We start from the raw sequence: 23,921 nt of genomic DNA, 5'->3' as shown, positions 1-23,921 counted from the left end.
CATTTTATTAGAGAGGATAGTAACTGAAGATGGATATCACAATCTGTTCTTTGGAAACCATTGCTCTCTACACCAAATTTTCTAAGGATAGCAAATGGACTTGTTTACTTACAAGGATGCTCAAAACAATATTTCACAGAAAACATTTTATTGATGGCTGAAGACAAAATAAAATATACATAAGGTTCCCTTCCCACCCCTAATACAGAAAATACAACACTGAAATGTGACTATTCAGTTAAGAACTTTCTCCACTCGAGCTTCAGTAGGTGACATAATACTCATGAAACAGAACCCATGCTGTAGAACATATTAAATATAAAAAGAACATTGCTTTTTATATTGCTTATGTAAACTGTGTATATCTATCTAAAGAATTAAGAATAAATCCAATTCTGACTTTTCACTGTTGTTTCTACACTAAAGAAATACGAGGACTTCTTCTTTGGTGGAAAAAGCTATTTTGATAGTCTTGTGTCCTTGTTATTATACAAAAATGGGATCAAAAGTCTGATTCAGGATGTTCAAAGATTATTATTGCTAAGGCACATTTTGCAATTTAAAAAATGTTGGTGGAAATAGTTTGTTCAGTTTATTTGCTAACAGTCAAATTAGTAATTTTCAATTTCAATGGTAAAAAATTAATAAAAATAACAAAACATATAAACTCTCTAATGAGATGTAGTTAATAAAAATGGTTGGCTACAACAGAGTATTTACTATAAACATGCCCAATTTTATTATTTTTTCACTATCTATATTCTTCAAGTTCACTATATTATTGCATTTTTGTCTAAAATCTTAAAGATCTGTTTTCTAAAACCAATTCTCTCATGCTAATTTTGCAAGAAAGCTGCATTTCACATTATTAATCTCATTAGTGCAATTTTCCTATAAATAAGTACAAACATTTGGAGGATGCATGTATAATGAGTGCTTGGTTACTATAGTAGCAAATGTCAAAGTAACTAAAAAAGTCTAAATTTTTCGACACTGAAAAATCTAGCATAGCATTTATACTTCTCTAAATACTGAAGGAAGAAAAGTCATCACAATGAAAATTAAGATACTGTTGTGGAGATTATGAGGCAATTTTATTATAAATTCCTCATATAGTCCACCCTGGCCTGTTCTTAATCTAAATGTAATTTAGCACTGCAAACCAGTATGAAAAGAAATTTATTTTAAAAGGCATAAAAGTTACTAATGTAAAGAAGAAAAAACAATGTACCTCCAAAAGAAGTCAAAGCAATCATTAAGTTACTTCAATAAAAAATACAACTTGGCCAGCCAAGTTATAATGCATTCCTTGAAACCGCATTAGGTCTCATGGCTCAGACCAAAGATGTGAAAGATCTTTTGATCAATTTAAAGTGGCCACTGACGAAATCAATTTCTCTGAGAGAAATCTTTAAACAATTTTTTCAGCCTAACCCCTCTTCAACCCACTCAGATGGCTCATGCTTTATTAGGGACTCAACAGTTTAAAAGTATGTGGCCAGTCCAAGGCAAAGTGTTACGCTGTTTGCCTAACTGCAAAATTAACCAATATGGAACATAAGATTTGAACTGATACTGAAAAACTCAGTGACATATTTATCTAATTTTTTAAAACCTACTGATGGAACAAAATAAATTTTATTGCATTTATACTAGAACAGGAAGGCCCAGAAAGGCCATGCAATTGCAACAGAATGTTCAGCACCAGCTGGTGAAGCAGACACTGGCGGGTCAGTACTGGCCACTAGCATACAAGCCCCTGCCGCATCTGTATAATCTGCAGTAAGGCCGCCTGCACATCTTCATCCATGTGACCCTGGAGACAAAGAAGAAAGGAGAGAAATATTTTATGTCATCTTCATTTACACAATAATTCTAACTAAAGACAAAGGCTTTATATAATAGGGCTTAATTAGTTGTGATTCACCAAATGCCAAATCCTCACTACCTTGGTTACAGCCTGAAGGATTTATTGGCAAATACATTGGAATTTTTAAAACTCAATTTAAAAGTAGTGGTCACCGCCCAGCCAGAGTGGCTCAGTTAGTTGAGTGTCATCCTGTGCACCGAAAGGACACATATCTGGGTGGAATCACTTACGAAAGGCAGCCAATTGATGTTTCTCTCTCTCCCACACCCCTTCTCTCTCTCCCTTTTTCTCTCTAAGTATGTACTCAGGTGAAGATTGAAATAATAATGATATTTTAAAAAAACGTAGTGCTCACCAGTATTAGAAAACAGATGGATACACATCTCTCTTATAACAGCTTGGATAATAAGGGACAGCATGAGTTATAAATGAGCAAAGTAAACTACAAGGAAATTTTTATTTTTGCTCCTGTTGAGAGTTATTTTTTTTAATGAGAAAAGTAATTAATGAAAAAGCCCCATATTTTACATAAATAAAATCATACATATAATTTTGCAACTTGCCTTTTCACCCAGTGTCATAGAAATCTATCCCAAGTTATATGCTTAACTATTTAAAAATATTATATAATATCCCACTGTGGATGAATCATAATTTCTTTACCCATTCCCCCAATAATGGGCATTTAAAGGTGTTTCCAATCTTATGAGCAGATTCCTAGAAAACAAATTGATGGGTCAAAAAGCAAGCTCAATTTTCAATTTTGCTAAGTACTATAAAATTTCCTTCTATAGAGATTATAACAATTTACACTCCTACTAATAGGGTATAAATGCCCATTTCCCGCAACACCCAGGCCAATGTTATAGCCCACTATCTTAGTTAATATTTGCCAATCCCATAAGTGAAAAATGGTATCTTCTTGTTTATTTGAATTTCCCCCATTACTGGTAAGGTTGAGATATTTTTACACAAACATTAGCCATTCATATTTAGAAAGAAACACTTTAAACTTAAAAAGAGGGCAGGAGGGTTGAATAAATGCATGTCAACGTGGTGAGCTTATTACAGCTCCCCCTTCTTTTTCTTTACTGGAGCACTTGCAGCATAACGCTTCCTATTTATACAAAAATGTTTCTTTCCGAAATTTGTTTCTATAACAGCAGGATGTTTAAATTTCAAACATTATCCATAGTTGACTAAACTGAATTTCTTAGTTAACTTTATGATGCCAGAAGGCAAGACTATTTCAGATGCCAACTGCTTTTGTTATGTTTAATCAGGAGTCAGTAGAAAGTAATTTCAGAAGCATACATTCAAAGTTGAAAAGTTTGTTAGTTTGCAGTGTCTTTCTCTCGGGGAAAGCACGCTCTTCCTCCCTTGGCAATGTAAGAGCCGAGTGAGTTCCTCACCCTCCCCGATACAGATCTACACTCTTCTACTACTTCCCTCCGAAACCTCCCCTTCATGGTCCCTCCACAGTCTTCTCCAATAACCGCAGTATACTTCCCAAGCCCGGCCTATCTTTTACCTGCTCAAAAGAAAGTAGCCCAAGATATTGTCTTTCATCATACAAATTCATTCTTTTCCGCTGGTTTCCCATTCATCTCTTATAGAACAGGCCAGCTTTTTTGTTTTAAGAATTTGATATCATAGTTTCTTCCTTTTTATTATTTTACCTAGTTCTTTTTTTAAAAAGACCTTTCTTTGAAGTTTTCCCTCAACAAGCTATGCTTTTTCTTCTAACCATGTGGCCTGACATGCTTCAAATCATAAACAATCCTCTTACATCTCACTTGCTATTCTAATATTGTCTCCTTTAGGACATCTTCCTGAAAAATCTATTCTGAGAACTTTGGAGATGCTGATCATAGGGTTTCTGCAGAACATTAAATATAACATCCTTCATATGTTAAACATTTTCTTGGTGTGATTTATTAAAAAAAAAAAAAAAAAAAACAGCTTCCTCATAACACATCCAAAGAAGGAAACTCTTTTCTTTTTCTTTTCTTTATTTTATTGATTTTTTTTACAGAGAGGAAGGGAGAGGGATAGAAAGTTGGAAACATCGATGAGAGAGAAACATCAATCAGCTGCCTCCTGCACACCTCCCACTGGGGATGTGCCTGCAACCAAGGTACATGCCCTTAACCAAATTGAACCTGGGATCTTTCAGTCCACAGGCTGACGCTCTATCCGCTGAGCCAAACCAGTTAGGGCAAAGAAGGGAATTCTTAATCTTATACTTGACTGAGTTTAAGGCTCAATCTATACTAATAAAAGGGTAATATGCTAATTAGACCGGGAGACCTTCTGGACGTCCTTTCTGGACAAAGCGATGGTGGCCGGGCCAAGGCAGAGGTGGTTAGGGGCGATTAGGCCAGGAGGGGAGGGCAGTTGGGGGCGAGCAGGCCAGCAGGGGGGGCAATTAGGGGCGAGCAGGCTGGCAGTGGGGGACAGTTGGGGACGATCAGGCCGGCAGTGGGGGGCAGTTGGGGGCGAGCAGGCCGGCAGTGGGGAGAAGTTGGGGGGTGATCAGGCCGGGAGTAGGGGGCAGTTGGGGGCAATCAGGCTGGTGGGGGAGGCAGCTGGGGGTGATCAGGCCGGCAGTGGGGGGCAGTTGGGAGCGATCAGACTGGCAGGGGGGGGCAGTTGGGAGGGAGCAGGCCAGCCGGGGGGGCAGTTGGGGGTGAGCAGGCTGGCAGGGGGGGGGGCAGTTGGGGGAGAGCAGGCCGGTGGGGGGGCAGTTGGGGGCGATATGGCTGGCAAGGGGAGGCAGTTATGGGGGAGGAGGCCAGCAGGCAGAGTGGTTAGGGGTGATCAGGCAGGCAGGTAGATGAGTGGTTAGGAGCCAGTGGTCCCGGATTGCGAGAGGGATGTCCGACTGCCCCACTGTCCCACAGGGATCAGGCCTAAACCGGCAGTCGGACATCCCCCAAGGGGTCCCAGATTGGAGAGGATGCAGGCTGGGCTGAGGGACACCCCTCCCCCTCCCCCCGTGCATGAATTTCATGCACTGGGCCACTAGTAAATAAATATTATTGATAATCTTCTAACAGAACCAACTTTTTCTCTTAAAATTTAATAGTGCTTCACACTATTGCCTTTGCCTGTAAGATTTAAGGCTTAAATTATTACAATTCTGTGCACACCTTACTCATCATTTCTGTACTTTTATAGTGTTCTCTACATTTCAAAGAAATACTCCTAAGCTACAAAGAAACAATGATGTCTTTTCCACTCTCCTTTTTTGGTGACAGCCATGTGTGGCTGTCAAGGAATCATCTCAGCTAGCAGTAGCATTAATGTGTGCTGCCATCATATGTTGCAAAACTGTCTATAAAATGAGTGACAAGCAGTTGGAGATAACATTAAGTTTAAGATGGTGTATTGCCATATAGCTTTGTAAATTTCTCTGGGAGATATGCAAACCATGATTAAAAGAAACACAATTATTTTTAAATAAGCATATGGTGTTCAACTACTTTAAACATGATTTTCACATAAATTTACTTGAACATGAAAAATTTATTTTCTCTAAAATAATATTCTTTCCAAAGGAGAAATAGTTCTTTACCTGTGCGGCACTAAGAAGGTGTGTCCGATAAATTCCAATTACTTCTTGGTGCTGTCTGTGAGCATCCTAGAAATGTGGGAAGAAGGGCAGAGCAGAATATCAGCATTCATGTTTTCAAACGCATGAGGCTTGTGATACTGCTGACCTTGGGCTTGAGGCTACAAAACAGCAGTACTATTAAAATGCTCCTGATGCTTTTTGTAACAAACCACCTTGAACTGACCACATGCAAAATTTCACAGCATAACAATAGTACGAACTTTTCTCATGAATGTGAGGGAATATTCATAGTGAAAGCAATTATACTTATCCTAGGTCACATGAAATGATTTCCTTAACTGACATCTAATGTCACGAAATAATCCAGACACTTATCAACTTATGCTTTAGATTACCGCAAAAGCTTCTCATCTTGTCCCCATCTCTAAATCTGACTCCCTATCAAGCTTTCCTCACATCCTTTTGGCTTAAAAATCTTGGGTGTCACCTCAGTACATAGAAGAGAGAATCCAAACTCATGAGCTTGGTTCTCAACAGTCTCCACGATCTGGCTGCAAAGACAGCTCCTGGTACTAGCCAGGCTGATGGGCCTTGCACTCCTTGGGCATGCTACTTGCATTCCATCTCCATGGCTGCTTCACACTATCGCCTTTGCCTGGAAGATCGTGTTTCCTCTCACCTACCCAAACACCACCTACCTTACAAGTTCAGGCCAGTTAGTCCCTTCCTTTTTGAAATTAGCTCCTACCATACCAGTAATCTTTCCTTCCTGGGACTTAATTATCACTTAGAATCTGGGACTGTATTCACAATTCTATATTTGGTATTTCTGCCATGTTATTTTACTTTTGTTGGATCTATATTTTGCCTCATAACTACCCATAACTCCTTGGGGACAAGAACTGTATGCTCTCTTTGTCCCTGGCAGAGTTTAGCACAGTGTCATGAACATAATTAATAATAAATATTTCCAATTACTCAAGAGACTACCATATCCCTTTGATAAGATTCAAATCAGCAATTCTGACAAACTGCTATAAGCCAATAGTGTTATAAAAATGAAAACTTACAACGGATGCAAAACTCTGGGGGGTGAGGGCATATATGGGAGTGGGGTGGGGGGTGGCAATGGTAAGATATGTACACATATAATACCTTAATAAAAAAAATTGGAAAAAAAAATAAATAAATAAAAACGCCAAAAAAAAAAAAAAATGAAAACTTAAAAAAAGGAAAACTTTATTCTGTTCAAAAACAATTCATAACCAATACCTATAGAATAGGAAAATATTAGCAACAATTTACATTTGATTATGCTATGTTTTACTTAGCATTTCCATGCCTATTATATTAGCACATTCAATTAAAAAGCAAAGAAACAAGTAATCAGTTTTTAATTATCCAATTATGGATGAAGAAGCCAAGTGTTAAGGCAAATGTTTCATATCACTTGCTTTTATTTATTATTATATTTTTAAATATATTTTTATTGATTTCAGAGAGGAAGGAAGATGGAGAGAGAGATAGAAACATCAATGATGAGAATCATTGATTGGCTACCTCCTGTACGCCCCACATTGGGGATCAAGCCCACAACCCCAGCATGTGCCCTTGACTGGAATCGAACCCAGGACCCTTCAGTCCGCAGGCCAACACTCTATTCACTGAGCCAAACCAGCTAGGGTTCATGTCACTTGCTTTTAAGTGGCAGGGCTTAGAACTGAGCTCCCATCTTCAGCTTTTAAATCCAGATATTTCCTTTAATATATAAAGGAGATATATATATATATATATATATATATATATATATATATATATATATATGTGTGTATATATATATATACATATATATATATATGTATATATATATATATGTATATATATATGTATTTATAAAGATATAGGTACCTATATGGATATACTACATATTCAGATATTTTATTTTAATATATAATGATATAGAGCATAAAACCATAGGAATGCCTATCTTTACTCATAAAGATAAGAGATTATTTAAAAACTCCCTTTAGTTTAATGGACCATTACTTTAGAGAGTGTGCTGCAGTTACCAGATTTGGAGTCAGCAAATCTCAGGATTAAATCCTAGCTGTATGACCCCAGGTATCAAGTATTTCCATCTTTGTTTCCTTACTAAGGATGTTAAATAGGGGAATAAAACTTTAAAGATTTTGATGAAGATAAAGTTTAAAGTATGTAAAACATGTAGTATAGTGCCTGGCGTGTCGTAGGCGCTAAATAAGGTATATTATACCACTAGTGAAAGTAACTTTTAGCAAAAAAGATTACCTTCTTGGATCTGAACACAGCCACAGGTCAATCTGATTTCTAAATAAGCTTTTATAAACAACAAGCTAAGGTGACCCTGCACACAGCAGCACGAAGCCTGCTGGCCTGGGGTACTCACAGTCAGCTGCTGCTGCAGGGACCGCACTTGGTGCTGCAGAGTGTCAATCAGCTGGCTCTGTCTCTTGCTGGGACTCCCACTCGTATAGGTGAGCTGTGAAAGGCCGTTCAGTGCCTGTTTTAGTCTTTCTACATCATTAAGCAGCTCAGTTATCTTATAAAAAAAGAAAGAAGTTGTGTGAAAAACATGTATTACTCATTTATAATGAACATTTTCACACAGTATATACACTATATTTAATTTCTGAATTATTTTTCTCTCAGGAATTCCTTACAAAAGCACTACAAAATTAAGAATGAGTATGGGTATATACTAAGATTTGAGTGTGACCCCAGGCTTATTTTTAGGTAACATGTAAGTACCTATGAAGTCAGATAGCTATATTCCAGGTCATCTGAAATACAGGAAGGTAGAGGAGGTTCTCTCCAACGAAGGTGAGAAGTAAAAATAAAGAGTGGCTCATGTGTATCTCGCATTAACGTGTGCTCTGGTCCTCTCAAGAACGTATGGTTTCAGACGCCTTTGTCTTAGAGGGAAAGCAGGGCGGCTGTGCAGCGTACTGGGAAGAGCACAGGCTTTACGCCTTAAATCAGACCTGATGTTCACAGCGGTGCAAGCCGGGCTCATTTCCTTTCTTTTCCTAAGCTTTAGTTTCATTAACAGTGAAAGAGGGAAACTTTTTATAGTTAAAAAATCAAATTCTATCATAAAGATATGCCTGGTACATAGTACATACTCAATTAATGGCAACAATTATAACTAGATATTATAACGATACATACTTATATTCACAACTACCTTCCATTAACCGTTTAAAGTCTGGGTCACCTGAGCAGAGGTGTCAGTATCTACACCTCTACGCTGAGGAGGGCTGGGGCCGTGTCTACTTTCACTCTGCTGTGTCCCCAGCACCGAGCATAGCACCTGGCCTGCAGAAGGCATTTAATAATTATTTGTTGAACTGATAAAACTGCATTCAGTCTCCCTGATTTTTCATCTTCACAGTAAACACTTCATGCGACTCTCAGTTCTGCAAACATTGTTGAGCACCTATCATGCAAATTATAACATGAGAATGAATGATAAGAAGAAAAGGTAAATTACAGTTTTTCTCCTAAAAACTGGTTGGGAAGATCAACCACATAATTTTGACACTGTAACATATATGTTTTAAGAGGATGGCAAAGCCAAAACAAAACAGGTATTTTGGAAGAGGAAGAGTTTACTGTGGACTAGATTGGACAGGGAAGGATTTGGGAAGGAGGACAAGTGCTGACACGAGGATTAAGGAATTAACAGAATCTGACTCAGCACAAAGGAGGGCAGCACATTCTGGGCAAGGGAACTAGTCTTTGTAGAAAGGTATGGGGCCAGAATGTACAGCCAACTGGAGGGCTTGACATACTGATATGGGTGAGTGCCAAGATTAAGTTTGGGGTGTTCCGCAGCGTCCTTGGTTTCTTGCAGGCCAGAAACATGGCTTTTTCCCTCCCCTCCTCACCATTCTTCAGGTACCCCAAACCCACTGGATCCATTATGAGGTATATGAACCTTGAATCTCCCCATATTCCCTCAATTCTTGGCTGTACCAGCTGAGGAAACAAAATGCAAAATGCTTTTCATTTTTGTGTGACTATACTTTTTTCCAATTCTGAAATTTTTTGCACACCAGTAGTCAAACAGAAAGGTGGCATTTAATGGTCACTATGCTTCTGTAACCCTGTCTATAGGATGCTAAAATAGTGCTCTGTTCTGCTCTGGGGTTTCCAATACAAAGCCATGAAGATGACTCAGGGCCTACCTTATTATCTTTTGCTTCAATTTGCTTAGCAGATTCCTGTATTCTTGTCTGCAACTCTGTGATTGTTGATAAGGACTTATCGCATCGCTCCTGCTGATCCTTGATTTCTTGCTCAATGCTGAAGTGTAGTAATTCTTTATCACCTTTTGCAGATAGTTCCTTCTTTTGGGCATGCAAAACCTCCTCACATACTTCTTCATATTTTCTATTCAGTTTGGCCAGTTTTTCATTTAAGTTGGAAATCTGTGTCTCCAAATCACTTTTTGTTGCTTTATATTTAGACATATCCACTACCTCTCTTGTCTCTAATTTTTTTAATGCTTGTTTACTATTCTGAACCTCCGACTGAAGTTTGGAGATTTCTTCAGTTTTGTTTCGGTTTTCTTCTTCCTTGGCTCGCAAGGTAGCTTTTATAATTCCAACTTCTTTCTCAAATGCTTCCTTCATCTGCAAATGCTTGGCCAGGGGCACTGAAGAGTTCTTTTGGTTTTCCAGCAACTGATGCAGCTTGGTCACTGTCTGCTGCTCCTTCTCATAACACCTTTGCTTATTCTTCAATTCTTCCCTTAGAGTCTCAATTGTGCCATTAAGAGATTTTTCCAGGGCCTCTACCTGTTCCGATGGAACATACTGCTTTTGCAAAAGTGTCTGTGCTGTAAGGATGTCCGAAGTCTGTTTGGCATTTTCTTCGACTAGCTTCTCCTTCTCATTCTTTACCTCTGTGTATTTCTGTAACAGGTCTTTTAACTGTCTGTTCAGCTCCTCTGTTTTTCTGCTTAATGCTCTTTCCATTTCCTGAGAATTCTCAATGAGAACATTCTTATCCCTTAAGTCCTTCTGAAGAGTGAAAATCTCCTCCTTTAACTTGTCATTCTCTTGTTTGCACTTCTTGTTCTCTTCGTCCCTGACATTATACTTTTGTGTCTGCTCTGATAACTGTTCTTTTAGTTCTTTCTCTATTGCCTTAAATTTTTTCTCACACTTTTCAAAGCTGGCAATTGGAGCATATTTTACTTTAATGCATTCTTGTATCGTGTCAAGTTCCTTTTTCTGGGCTTCAATTTCAGCATGCAGTGTCACAATCTCTTCTTGGCCTTTCTTGTAGTTGGCCAGTATTTCTGCACTATTCTCCTGTACCTTTCTCATGCTCTTACTGACAGCACTCACCTTTTCCTCATGCTCTCTTAGGCTGATGTACTCAGCTTTCATTTGGTTCTGAGTGTTTTCCAGGTTTCTTCTTAATATTTCATTCTCATCTTTTATTTTCACAAGTTCTTTATTTACATGTTCAAATTTTTTCTTCACATCTAACAATTCTCTGTTAGTTTTATCTAATGTGCTACTTAGTGCAGTTTTAATCTCTTCATGGGTCTTAACTGGTACATACTGATTACTCATAGTCTTTTTCAAGTTGGTGTTTTCAGACATGAGTGAATATACTTTCTCTTGGTCTTCACCACATTTCTTATTAAGTTCAGAGAGCTGTTTTTTAAGTTCAACAATATTGGACTTCAGAGTCATCATCTCTTTTTCGTGTTTCTCAGGAGGTATGAACATAGTTTCCAGGCGGTTAACATTTTTATTTAAACTGTCATTTTCCATCAGCAATTTCTCCATTTCCAACTTCTTTTCTGTATATTTTTCTGTTACATCTAAAAGCTTTTTATTCAAATCATCAATAATTACATCATATGACTTCTTCATTTCTTCACTTACTTTTAAAGGAATGTAATGATTTTTCATTTCAGTTGTTAAGTTATGTACTTGTTGGTTGAGGAGCTTATTATCCAGATAAGCCTTTTCGATTTCCTTTTGTAAGGTCTGATTTTTGGATATTAACTCAGTGACCTTCTTCCCAAGTTCTCCTGACTTTTGTTCTAATCTGCTCTTGAGCTGCTCATGTTCCTCTGGTTTGACATGCTGAGAAATCTTAGCCTTAAAATTCTCAAGATCTCGCTTTAACTGTTTAATTTCACTAAGTGATTTTTCATATTCTCTTTCCGTATCAACTAATTTTTTTGCCTTCTCATTTACTTCATTCGATAATAAGCTTTTCATGTTTTCAAATTTTTCTTTTGGAATGGAAAGGGCCAACTTTGCTAACAATTCTTTTAACTGGCCTTCCATCTCTGTGACCCTTCTCCCTTTCTTCTCTCGCTCCATTTCACACATACTGAATTCCTTCTGCAGTCGCTTATTTTCTTCTACCAGCTTGCCTTCATCCCGCTTAAACTCTTCTACTAACATCTCATTTTGTTTGATTTGGTTTCTTAATTTTCCCACTTCTGCTGAAGCACCTTCATACTTTGCTTTCATGTCTTTCAACTGATCCTTCAGTTCCTCCATTAGTCTGTGATTCCCTGAAGCTGCTTCACTTGTAAGATGCTCTTTAAGGGCAAGAAAATGAGTCTGCATTTGTTTAACTTTCCCTTCTGACTCATACATTCTCTTCTGCACATCTTTTAATGCGTCTTCTAATTGCTTTATCTGTTCATCTGAATCCTCCTTGACCCTTTCACATTCTAATGCTAATGCTTTGCACTCAGCCACCTTGTGAGCCAGTTCATTTTGGAGCTTGAGTCGGTCCTGTTTTGCTGATTCACAGAAAGTTCTCATTGTTTCTAACTCTTTCTTTAAAATTTCGTTTTCAGAATATGAAGTTTGATTGGGTAAGGACAGCTCCAGTGGTCGTAACATAGATCTGCTTTGCATATGAGCTGGCACACCTGTGGAAGTACACTGAAAAAAGGGAAACAAAAAGATATCAATCACAAAAGCCTAAAGAAGATACTTATAAAGTACCCACATCATCAGTAGTCAAAGGGTTTCAGACTAGTATTTTGGAAAAATATAGGACTGATTTGTGAATTAAAAAAACAGTTCCTGGTATGATTTCCTAATACACACTTACGCAGTGACATTTTGAAAGTCTATTCACATAAGTGTACGTCTAGCAGAACAAAGAAAACAGTTGTGGCCTCTGGAGACTATTTTCTCTTTCCCCATTCATAATACCTACCCCACACATGAATATCAACTCAGACAAAACACCTTTATTACTGCTATGTTTTATGGCACATAATATGCTTAGAACTTCAAATCTGAAGCCATCAGGACCCTTGAAAAAAAGTGATATTATTTAATTTCTAATAAAGTATCTGACTTTGGAGTACCCTCATTGTTAACTGCAATATAAGGTTCTTAAGTTATAAAAATACCACCAAAATAAACCCAGCTATTGTGAGAGTGGTCAAGAGAATATTAATCAACTCCAAAAAAGCCCACAAGTTTTCTTCTCTGAAATAAAGATATAAATTAGAACTTTGCATATAATCTTACTATAAAATTTGATTGACATCTTGTTCCCTCTATTAAATGTTGACAAAAATGAAACATAATTAAACTCAGTGAAACAGTTCATAAATATCAGAATATAATCATGAAAGATTAAATTTATTTGTATTTTTTCCCATATAGCCAATTACAATAAGGACTCATTATAAGTACTAATTCATTGATAAAAAGTGATGTGCTATGAGTACATTCCACTATTTTAGTATTGTTAGTTCAATCTACACTGCCTTCCTCTGGATCAAGAAGAAAATTAACAATATGAAATAATTTCCCAACCTCAGTTTGCTTCTCATTAATCATTCAATTTATCAATTATCTTTAGACTGAGACTACTATAATTTACCAACAAGTTATTTACACAGCTTCATAATTTCCATACTTATTTTATTATGGTTAAATATTACCTAATCTTCTTCAGTACTATTCAGTTGACTAATATCCATTCTCTCAACTTAGAATCTTGGAAAGATCTAAAATGATCATAGACATCTTGTACACTAATTCACTCTGCCCACAGATGAAGGCATGAAAAAAGGCCTTTGAAGCTCAAATATTTATCAGTTCTACAGTCCATAGGATGTACTAGGAATGTAAACCTTGTTTCTACTGCAAACTAAAAGTGAGGAACAGATAAAGAAGTAAGAAAATCAGACAATATTCCTTCGTGGAAGCTTTATTTGTTTTGAGGAGAATTTCTAAAACAGCATTTTTGAAAGCAAGGAAAATTATATTGCAAAGTCAAAACAAATGACTTTTTAATTATTCATACCCGTCTTCCCGTTTTTATGGGAAAATATGAAGAGTTAACCATCTGCTGTAATTGAGGCTTACTATAAAGACCATGAAGTTGTAATTCAAATCTCTCATTTAAGCCACTGTCATCAAAAACACGCTAGGGGGCACCAGAAACAGCAATATCTACTTACATTAAAATTAAGGATGCCAAGACCAACTTCCTTTTTTACAATGAAAACCATAGCCAATGCATATATTCTTGGTAAATATACAAGTTGTTCTCTTTTATAAAAGGCTGACATATTTTAATAAGTTTTTAAATTAAAAAATAGTATTACCTGCGAGTCTGTCATGTACATTTGACCTTGTTTAAGAAGCATATCTTCTTTTCCTAAATAAATCCAAATAAATGATATGAACTTAGTAGGCTAAGTATTAATTTGGTGTTATTATCTCTCCTTTATTTTTCAAACAAAAGAGAAGCATGAGTTACAGTATAAAATTATCCTTGTTCTAAAATATTCATATTTTACCTTGTACACAAGGGAAGTATCCATATTCTTCTGAATAGATAATAAGTTCCCTTTTAGAAACATATAACACTGTGCCCCACCAGGGTGGCTCAGTGGTTGAGTGTTGTCCTATGAAGCAGGAGGTCCTGGTTTGATTTCTGGTCAGGGCACATGTTGGGGTTGCAGGCTTGATACCCAGTGTGGGGGCATGAAGGAGGTAGCGAATCAATGATTCTTTCTCATCACTGATGTTTCTATATCTCTCTCCCTCTCCCTTCCTCTCTGAAGTCAATTAGATATACATATGTATATGTATGTACATATATATATTAAAAACTGTTGACTAAATAAGCTATACCTATATATATAAAAGCCTAAGCGACCGTTATGACCTGTCAACCAAATGACCAGTCAACTAGTCACTATGACACGCACTGAACACTAGGGGGCAGACGCTCAATGCAGGAGCTGCCCCCTGGTGGTCAGTGTGCTCCCACAGCCAACCTCCCACGGTCCCTCCCCATAGCTGGCCGGCCCCAATAGACTGGCCCTGATCGGGACTGGGTGAGATGGCCATGATCGGCCCCAATCGCCAGCCAAGCCGAGGGGCCCCACCCATGCACAAATTCGTGCACCGGGCCTCTAGTAATTATTATAAAATATGTATCTTAATCATATAAAAATAAAAATGTTCTTGCAATTTACAGGATAAATATTAATATTCAATGGGAAGCAAAAAATAGATATTCTAGAGAAACTTTAAAATTGAAAAACAATACATAAAAGTGAAGATTAATTATGTATAGTCTTAAAATAAGTAATTGTTATGGAACTTCTAATTAATTTTAAAATTACCTGCATTGGGACTATATCCAAAGATTTCTCCAAATCAGAAAACTATGTTTACTTCCATAAAAAACAAATCCCAAATATCACAAGATAAATGTCTATTAACCAACAAGGCAAATTTGGTAATTCATATTATATACAGTTTTTAAAACAGGGCCGAAGGAAAGTCAGAGCCTCAGAGATGATCAGATTTTATGTTAGAGGCTATAACAGTTCCAGGTGTTGAGGTATAACACACAGGTAGTTGGATGATGTTTAGCGGCAGGAGTAGAATATACGGTTAGATAAAATAAATAGGCATAAGCATTCTTCTTTGATCAAACTGGCTGAACTGTAATGATAATCTACATTTTTATACTTACGGTTACTGAAATGACTTCCTGATCCTACATGATCACTCTGAAATCAAAAGTATAAATTAAAACATTTTAGGTGAATACTTCATTTTGTTATATTTTATATCTACTTTAGCTCTAAACCATGTAGTCACTAAAACCACATTTTCAACATTCCTTGTTTCTCCTGAGTATTATTCTACTAGAACCACAAAGACACAGCACTAGCAGCAATTAGAGAGATAGGCTGCGAATGAACTATTTCACTAAGCATTTTAATAAAAGCAGCAAAGTGTTTCAAGGAAAAACTGTATTGCTCAAAAAAAAAAAAAAAAAAAAAAAGTGAGCTCCAGATGAATTAAAACAACTTTCAATGCATATTCTTTGCTGCTTCTTTTCCTCCAAAGAAGGAAATGCCACATTTGCACAATATTACTTAACACTACCTCATTAACTGTGAAATGTTAATGTTAACTTCTTTCAGAATTTACAGAATACCCATTACTTTTGAAAGCAAAAGGAGACAGATAGCAGGAAACGAAATTAAAGCAAAGACCTACACTCAGTAATAAACCCATCAATGCAACAGGAAAAGAAAAATAAAGAAACTTAAGATGCTCTGAATCAAAATATATTAGGATTGCTCCTTTTTTCAAGTAAGCCAAATACAAAGAATCTAGCATATAAATTTTAAAAATTATACCTTCAAGAGTGAAGATATGCAAATGTAGTTCATGTTGGTATATTTGTGTGTATTATACTAATAACTATAGGTCAAACTCTGATATAGGAGATCACAATAAAAATGGTCCTTTTTTAAATCCTCACCTGAGAATATGTTTATTGATTTTTTTAGAGAGAGAGAGAAACAAGTATTACAAGAAATGTTAAAGGGACTTCTTTAAAAATAAGGATAAAAAGAAATGTAAATATAATAAAATATCAACAACTTCATACCTATCAATGATCACTTTAAATGTAAATGATTAAATCGTCCAATCAAATAGCACGAGGCAGCCAGTCCTAAGAGGGTAATTCATAGCAATACAGGTCTACCTCAAGAATCAAGAATAATGTCAAATAAACAATCTAACCTTCCATCTAAAGGAACTAGAAAAAGAACAAAGAAAGCCCAAAGTGAGCAGAAGGAAGGAAATTATAAAGATCTGAGTGTAAATAAACAAAGTGCAGTCTCAAAAACAACACAAAAGATCAATGCAACCAAGAGCTGGTTCTTTGAAAATTAAACAAAATTGATAAACCATTCATCAGACTCATCAAGAAAAAAGAGAACCCAAATAAAATAAAAAATGAGAAGTTACAACTGACACCACAGAAATATAAAGGATTATAAGAAAATAGTATGAACAATTATATGCCAACAAACTAGACAATCTGGAAGAAATCTTTAAATTCCAAAAAAATATACAATCTTCCAAGACTGAATCAAGAAGAAACAGAAAATCTGAACAGACCGATTACAACCAATAAAATCAATCATCAAAAAAATCCCAACAAACAAAAGTCCCCGAATGACTTCACATTTGAATTTACCAAACACTGAAAGAAGAATTAACACCTACCCTTCTCAAACTATTCCAAAAAAATTCAAGGGACGGAAAGACTCCCAAGCTCATTTTATGAAGTCATTATTATCCTGATTCTAAACCAAAGACATTAAAAAAAAAATTGTAAGACAATATACATGATGAACAGAGATGCAAAAATCCTCAACAATATATTAGCATATCATATCCAGCAATATATAAAAAAGATCATACACCATTACCGGTGGGATTTGTTCCTGGGATGCAAGATTGGTTCAATAATTGCAAATCAATTAACATGACACTCTAAATAACCAAAATGAAGGATAAAAATCACATGATCATATCAATAAATGCAGAAAAAGAATTTGATAAAATCTAGCATCCTTTTATGATAAAAGTTCTCAGCAAAGTGGGAAGAAAGGAAACATACCTCAATATAATTAAGACCATGTATGACAAACCCACAGTTAACATCATATTCAATGGGGAAAAGCTAAAAGTATTTTCCTTAAGATAAGGAACAAGACAGAGATGTCCACTTTCATTACTTTTATTCAGCATAGTATTAGAAGTCCTAGTCACAGCACTCGAAAGAAAGAAAGAAAGAAAGAAAGAAAGAAAGAAAGAAAGAAAGAAAGAAAGAAAGAAAGAAAGAAAGAAAGAAAGAAAGAAATTGGAAAGACGCCCAAATTAGAAAGGAAGAAATAAAAATTTTATTATCTGCACATGAAATGATACTATATATAGATAACCCTAAAAGATTCCTTCAAGAAACTACCAGAACTGATAAATGATTCAGTAAAGTAGCAAGACAAAAATAAACATTTAGAAATTGGTTGCATTTTTATTTACTAATAATGAACTATCAGAAAGAGAAATTAAGAAAATCCCACTTACAAGTACATCAAAAATAAAATACCTAGAAATAAAGTTAACCAAGGGGGTAAAAGAACAGTACTCAAAAGGTTATACGAAATTGAAGAAAATACAAATAAATGGAAGTATATACTGTGTTAATAAAAAGGAAGAATTAACATCATTAAAATGTCCACACCATCTAAAGCTATATATAGATTCAATGCAATCCCCATCAAAATACTAATGGCATTTTTCACAGAATTATAACAAATAATCCAAAAATTTACATGGAACCACAAAAGAACCCGAATTGCTACAGTAATCTTGAGAAAGAAGAAGCAAGTTGAAGGTGATGTAACTGGTATCAAATTATACAAGACTATAGTAATCAAATAAGCATGGTACTGCCATAAAAACAGACACATAGACCAAGGAAACAGAATAGAGAGCCCAGAAATAAACCCATGCCTACATAGTCAACTAATATATGGAAAGGAGGCAAGAACATACAATGAGGTCTATTCAATAAATGGAGGCAAGAACATACAAAGGCAGTCTATTCAATAAATGGAGTTGGGAAAATGGGACAGATACACGCAAAAAAAATAAATAAAACTGGACCACTTTCTTGCACCAGATACAAGAATAAACTCAAAATAGATTAGAGACTTAAATGTAAGACTCAAAACCATAAAATGCCTAGAAAGAAATATGGGCAGTAAAATCTCTGACATTTCTCTTAGCAATACTTATACATCTCCCCAAGCAAGGGAAACAAAAGAAAAATAAGGAAATGGGACTACATCAAACTAAAATGGTTTTTCACAGCAAAGGAAACCATCAAAGAATTGAAAAGACAAGCAACTGAATGGAAGAAGATATTAGCCAATGATACATCTGATAAGGGGTTAATACCCAAAATTGATAAAGAACTTATATAACTTAACGCCAAAAAACCCCCACAAAAACCCGCAATCTATTTTAAAAAATGGGCAGAGGACCTGAATAGATAATTCTCCAAAGAGGACATACAGACATATGAAAAGAATTAGTTCCATGTCACTAATCAGCAGAGAAATAAAAATTAAAACCACAATGAGATATCACAGCGGTCAGAATGGCTATCACCAATAAATCAACAAACAACAAATGTTGGTGAGAACATGGAAAAAAGGGAACCCTCATGCACTCTTAGTAAGAATGCAGATTGTTGCAGCTACTATGAAAAAAGCATGCAGAATCCTCAAAAATTAAGAATAGAACTACCTTATGACCCAGTAATTCCACTTCTGGTTATATGTCCAAAGAAACCTAAAACACTAATTTGAAAAGATATATGCACTCCATGTGCACTGCAGCATTATTTACAATAGCAAAGATCTGGAAGCAACTCAAGTGCCCATCAGTACCAGTAGAGGAGGGGATAAAGACGATGTAGTACATATGTACAATGAAATATGACTTGGCTATAAAAAAGAATGAAATCTTACTGTCTATGACAAACATGGATGGAGCTAAAGAGTATTGTGCTAAGTGAAATAAGTCAGACAGAGAAAGACAAATACCAAATGATTTCTCTTGTATGTGGAATATAAAGAACAAAATAAACAAACAAAACAAACAGTCATAGATGCAGAGAACAAACTAATAGTTCCAGTGGGGAAAGGGGTTGGGAGGCACAGTGAAAAAGGTGATTATAAATTGGTAACTACAAAATACTCATGCGGATGTAAAGTACAGCATAAGTCAATAATATTGTAATAACTATGTATGGTACTAGGTGGGTATTTGAATTATCAGGGGGATCACTTTGTAAATTATATAATTGTCTAACCACTTTGCTGTATGTCTGAAACTAATATAAAGTAATATAATTTTTAAAAAATCAAAAAAGAAAAAAAATTACCTTTGCTATGTTCTTTGGAGCTATATTCCCCAATAAAAATGAAGATTCACACTAAATAAGCCACCCTCTCAGTGAACCCCAGTGATATATTTTATGACCTTGCAAAATGAATATCTGTAGTTAAAAGTCAGGAGAGTGGTCACCCTTGGTGCATTCCGCAAGTGTGAGGAGGCTTTTGGATACTGATAATGCTCTTTCTTGATCCTAAGAATTTGTAAAAATTCTTCAACTTATACACTTGATCATGTGTGCTTTTTAATATTTCAATAAAAAGTCTTTAAAAAAAAAAAACATGGCCTTGCAGAAACTAAAAGTTAACTGATCCAACCAAAGACAAGTATGTGATCTGAGCCTTTTTAATACCCTATTCTTCACCAAACAATGTGCTCTACTTAATCCACATATGTACAAAATTTTTTCTGAGATAATCTTAATACCACTTTTCATTGATATGATACTTTGTTATTATTGCTATCATAATCATTGCAAATTTATAGGCAAATATATAAAGTCTTTAAATGGTTAGCATGGAAATGAGGAGAAACTAGAACTGAACTAAATGTCTGTTACATGCTAGTCAATTTCAAAGATCTCATTTAACCTTTCCAACAACTCTGGAAAAAGGCATAATTACTACAATTTTGTCAAAATGTAACAACCTCAGAAATTTTTAATAAAAAACTGCCCAAAGTCAATTTATTTAAACTATAAAGAAAAGAATGATAATACAAATTCAAGTCTGACTCCAAGTCCTTTAACACTACCCATTATGAGTTATATGAAATAATTTAAGCTTTCTATACCTCAAAATATTTATATCTATTTTTCAGAGCCTCAATAGCTCTCAAACTTTCTTCATGTTGTTTTTCTTTAGCCACCAAAAGGGACTTCAGCTTTTCTTTCTGAAATGGAAAGGAATCAATACAGAACAAAATCACACTGTGCTTGAAACTGGGTTAAAAATACGTTTTAGGAAACATGAATTAGAATTACTTTGAGGACTGCAGTTAATGAATTCTCTAGCCTGGTAGATTTGTAACTATTAGTAGAGTTGAAATTTCTATAAATATACTAATAAAATATATAATATATACAAACAATATTATGAAAATTTCAAATTTCTATTTGTCTTAAATCTTACTTCCTTTAAAATGTTTTGAATTTCAAATCTTTTCATGAAAGCTTCACAGAAAATGAGATATTCAGAGGCATTAACAACAAAATGTCAATGATAATCCATGCCACTATATTTAAAACATACTTTTATGGTCACATGTAGGTTCTGTTTTTCCCTTTGAAATAGAACCCTGGTCTCCATCTCAATTCATGACTTAAATCTATACTGAAGTATCATCTTCAATTTATATAACATCGTACAGTTTTAAAGTAGAAATTTATCCTCCTACCTCACTTTCCAGATCATCAGCAACCATTACTTCCTAAATTAAAAGAAGAATAAATGTATTTTCATTTTTTACAGTTTATTTGAAAAAACTTGAGCTTGGCAAATATCTTTTAAAAGAACTGGCACATGTCTTTAAGAGTGGAACAAGGATGCCCATCCTTACTGTCTGATCTGAGATATCAGTCACTCTTCTCACTCTGCAGGCTTGGGAGCATCTCTGATTCTTCTGGGCACCATCAACTATCAACACCTACTTGTTCTTCCTTCTCACATTTTCTGTCTACTCCTTCCTCTCCAATCCAACAGCCTCAACTAATAGTTCAGTTGTTTGTTACTACTACATACAAACAGTATTCTCTGTTATATCAGACATTAAAAGTTTCATGTAAAGGTCCCAGTGAGATAGAACTTTCCTCAAGGCAATAACCTGATTTTAGTTCCCTCAGCACCCAGCACCCTGACTTGATGTGACAGGCAATTATTAACAATTTATTACCGATGGTAATTACTGGTAGCAAAATAGTTTTGGATTTTTTTATTATGCAGATTATTTACCTCATTTAGCTGTAGCTGTAAACCATTGACTTTATCCAATAATATTCTCTGTTCTTGCTGAATTTTTCTCAACCTCTCTTTCAAATCTCCATTTTCAATCTGCAGATCCTTAAATAGTAAAGATAGTAAGTGCTAGACCAACCTTAAAAGAGCAATTCTTATGAAAGAATTGTTCCCTTTTATTCTATATCCTATATTAATATGCAAATGGTCATCACACCCTCACACCCTCCTGCCAGAACTGCTCAGACACTCAACATTGAGGAGAGAGGAATGGGGACCAGCCAGGCACAAATGAGCTTGCAAGAGAGGAATGGGGACCAGACAGGCTGCAGCCTGGGAGAGGGACAAGCCACCCACCCCGCAGTCTCAGGTGAAGCCCCCCACCCACGATCCCCTGCAGCTGCAGCCAGCCCAGGCGAAGTCGGCCTGGGTTCTGGGTGCCTGCGGCCAGCCAGAGGGAGGGAAGCCTGGGTCCCGGGTGCCTGTGACTGGTCAGAGGAGGAAATCCTGGGTCCCTGGTGCAGGGGGAGGCAGAGGCGGTTAAGGGCGATCAGGCCAGCAGGGGAGCAATTAGGGACAATCAGGCCGGTAGAGGAGCAGTTAGGGGCAATCAGGCAGGCAGGCAGAGGGGTTAGGGGCGATCAGGCAGGTGACCAGTTAGGAGCCAGCAGTACCGGATTGTGAGAGGCAGTCGGACATCCCCCCGAGGGGTCTAGATTGGAGAGGGTGCAGGCGGGGCTGAGGGACCCTCTTCCCCCCGACCCACAAATTTGTGCACAAATTTCATGCACCAGGCCTCTAGTATACATATATAAAAGGGCTTTAACTATAAAATTCAATAATTTCCATGACATTCAAATGATTTAAATCCATAGATCAAAAATAATAACACAGAAAATTACAGTCTTATGATATCCAATAAATACAAGTCTATACAAGACAGCAAATCATTATGATTCTAATAAAAAGTAAAAGCATCATCTGGAAAAAGGATATAGCAGAAGAATATGCCATTTTAACTTTTGTTTAACACCCTTCACATTTACAAGACTATTCCTCTTAATGTTTTTATGTCCCACTTTCTTATCACTACATAGTAAATGATAAAACCCAAATAAAATACTTTTGTTTTAGCATATGGAAAATAGCCATTCAAATACCATTACATTCTAATGGTTTCAGTTGTAAGATAAACCATTCAATTATAGGATTTTCTTCCAACATAAGCCACATAATAATTATTTGAACACTGACAAACATAAAAGGTAAAAAGTGCTATGTCATTAACAAAATTATTCTTCATAATCAATATAAAAATACTTTCAGAAGAAGTTCAAATTTTATTTATTTACATTAACAACCATCATTTTATCACTATAATTAATTACCTAAAATAAATAGCAATTTATGATTTAGGCCCCAAACAGATATATTTAAATGAACAAAAAATTATGTGAAGTTGTTAAATTATTTGCTTCCTATTCTATATTAAAGCAATACTTTCTGTAGATAATACTGACCCAAACTTTCATATCAAAAGTTAATTCTTTCAGAAGGAACTGGATAAGAAAATAGAATCACAAAACCTATCAAGCTACCTTTGCTTCCCTCATTCATTTCCCCCCATTTTTGTTCCATCTCCCCACCCACCCCACTACAAAAAAAAAAACACACATTGAAATTCTTTGCAAAAGAAGCTACCAATTTTTTTCCCTCTTTTACCTGAATGCTTTGGTGCTCCCTCTGATTTGACTTCATATTTACTTCATCTAGCATGTGTGTCAAATTTCGCTTTGGTAAAACAAAAGAGAACACAGGTTAGCAAGTATGAGAATACAGAAATATACATTTTCCTCAATAGGCAATAAAGCCAATTAGTGATTTTCAGTTTATCTAACATTAAATTTTGGTGTACATAATTTTGGTGTACATAATTAAAACTCCAAGTGGAAAGCTTCTTTAAGGATACTGGTTTTAAATAAATCAATTTTAAAATACTATAAAACACACAATTTAAAATCCTTATTGTTAAAGATTTATTTTAACCAAAGTCACCAAAATGTGAGAGACTTTGTACTAGACATAAAGCTAGAGTTGTGCCATAAAAACACCATTAACCATTCCCAAAGAAAGAATTTAGACTTTAAAACAAGGACAAAGAGATACATAATGTTGGAAAATATGAA

The 23,921-nt window shown here is 35.7% G+C and overlaps 1 protein-coding gene across 1 annotated transcript in view; it reads right to left on the bottom strand.

Annotated features, from left to right (window-relative positions):
* Nucleotides 1–131: 131 nt before the first annotated feature.
* The window catches only part of UACA (uveal autoantigen with coiled-coil domains and ankyrin repeats), a 118,440-nt gene continuing 94,650 nt past the window's right edge, over nt 132–23,921 (bottom strand). The window contains exons 10-19 of the mRNA XM_008151365.3: nt 23,458–23,526; nt 21,733–21,840; nt 21,179–21,211; nt 20,576–20,674; nt 15,486–15,522; nt 14,101–14,153; nt 9,674–12,412; nt 7,873–8,025; nt 5,448–5,513; nt 132–1,816 (exon numbers count right to left, since the gene is read on the bottom strand). Coding sequence (XP_008149587.2) covers nt 1,745–1,816; nt 5,448–5,513; nt 7,873–8,025; nt 9,674–12,412; nt 14,101–14,153; nt 15,486–15,522; nt 20,576–20,674; nt 21,179–21,211; nt 21,733–21,840; nt 23,458–23,526 — 3,429 coding nt within the window. The 3' untranslated portion in view covers nt 132–1,744. The remainder of the gene's footprint in view (nt 1,817–5,447; nt 5,514–7,872; nt 8,026–9,673; nt 12,413–14,100; nt 14,154–15,485; nt 15,523–20,575; nt 20,675–21,178; nt 21,212–21,732; nt 21,841–23,457; nt 23,527–23,921) is intronic.

Source organism: Eptesicus fuscus, chromosome 2, assembly GCF_027574615.1.
Source record: "Eptesicus fuscus isolate TK198812 chromosome 2, DD_ASM_mEF_20220401, whole genome shotgun sequence".
Lineage (NCBI taxonomy): Eukaryota > Metazoa > Chordata > Mammalia > Chiroptera > Vespertilionidae > Eptesicus > Eptesicus fuscus.
The sequence above is the reverse complement of the archived record's forward strand: the minus strand, read 5'-3'. Positions and strand labels throughout refer to the sequence as shown.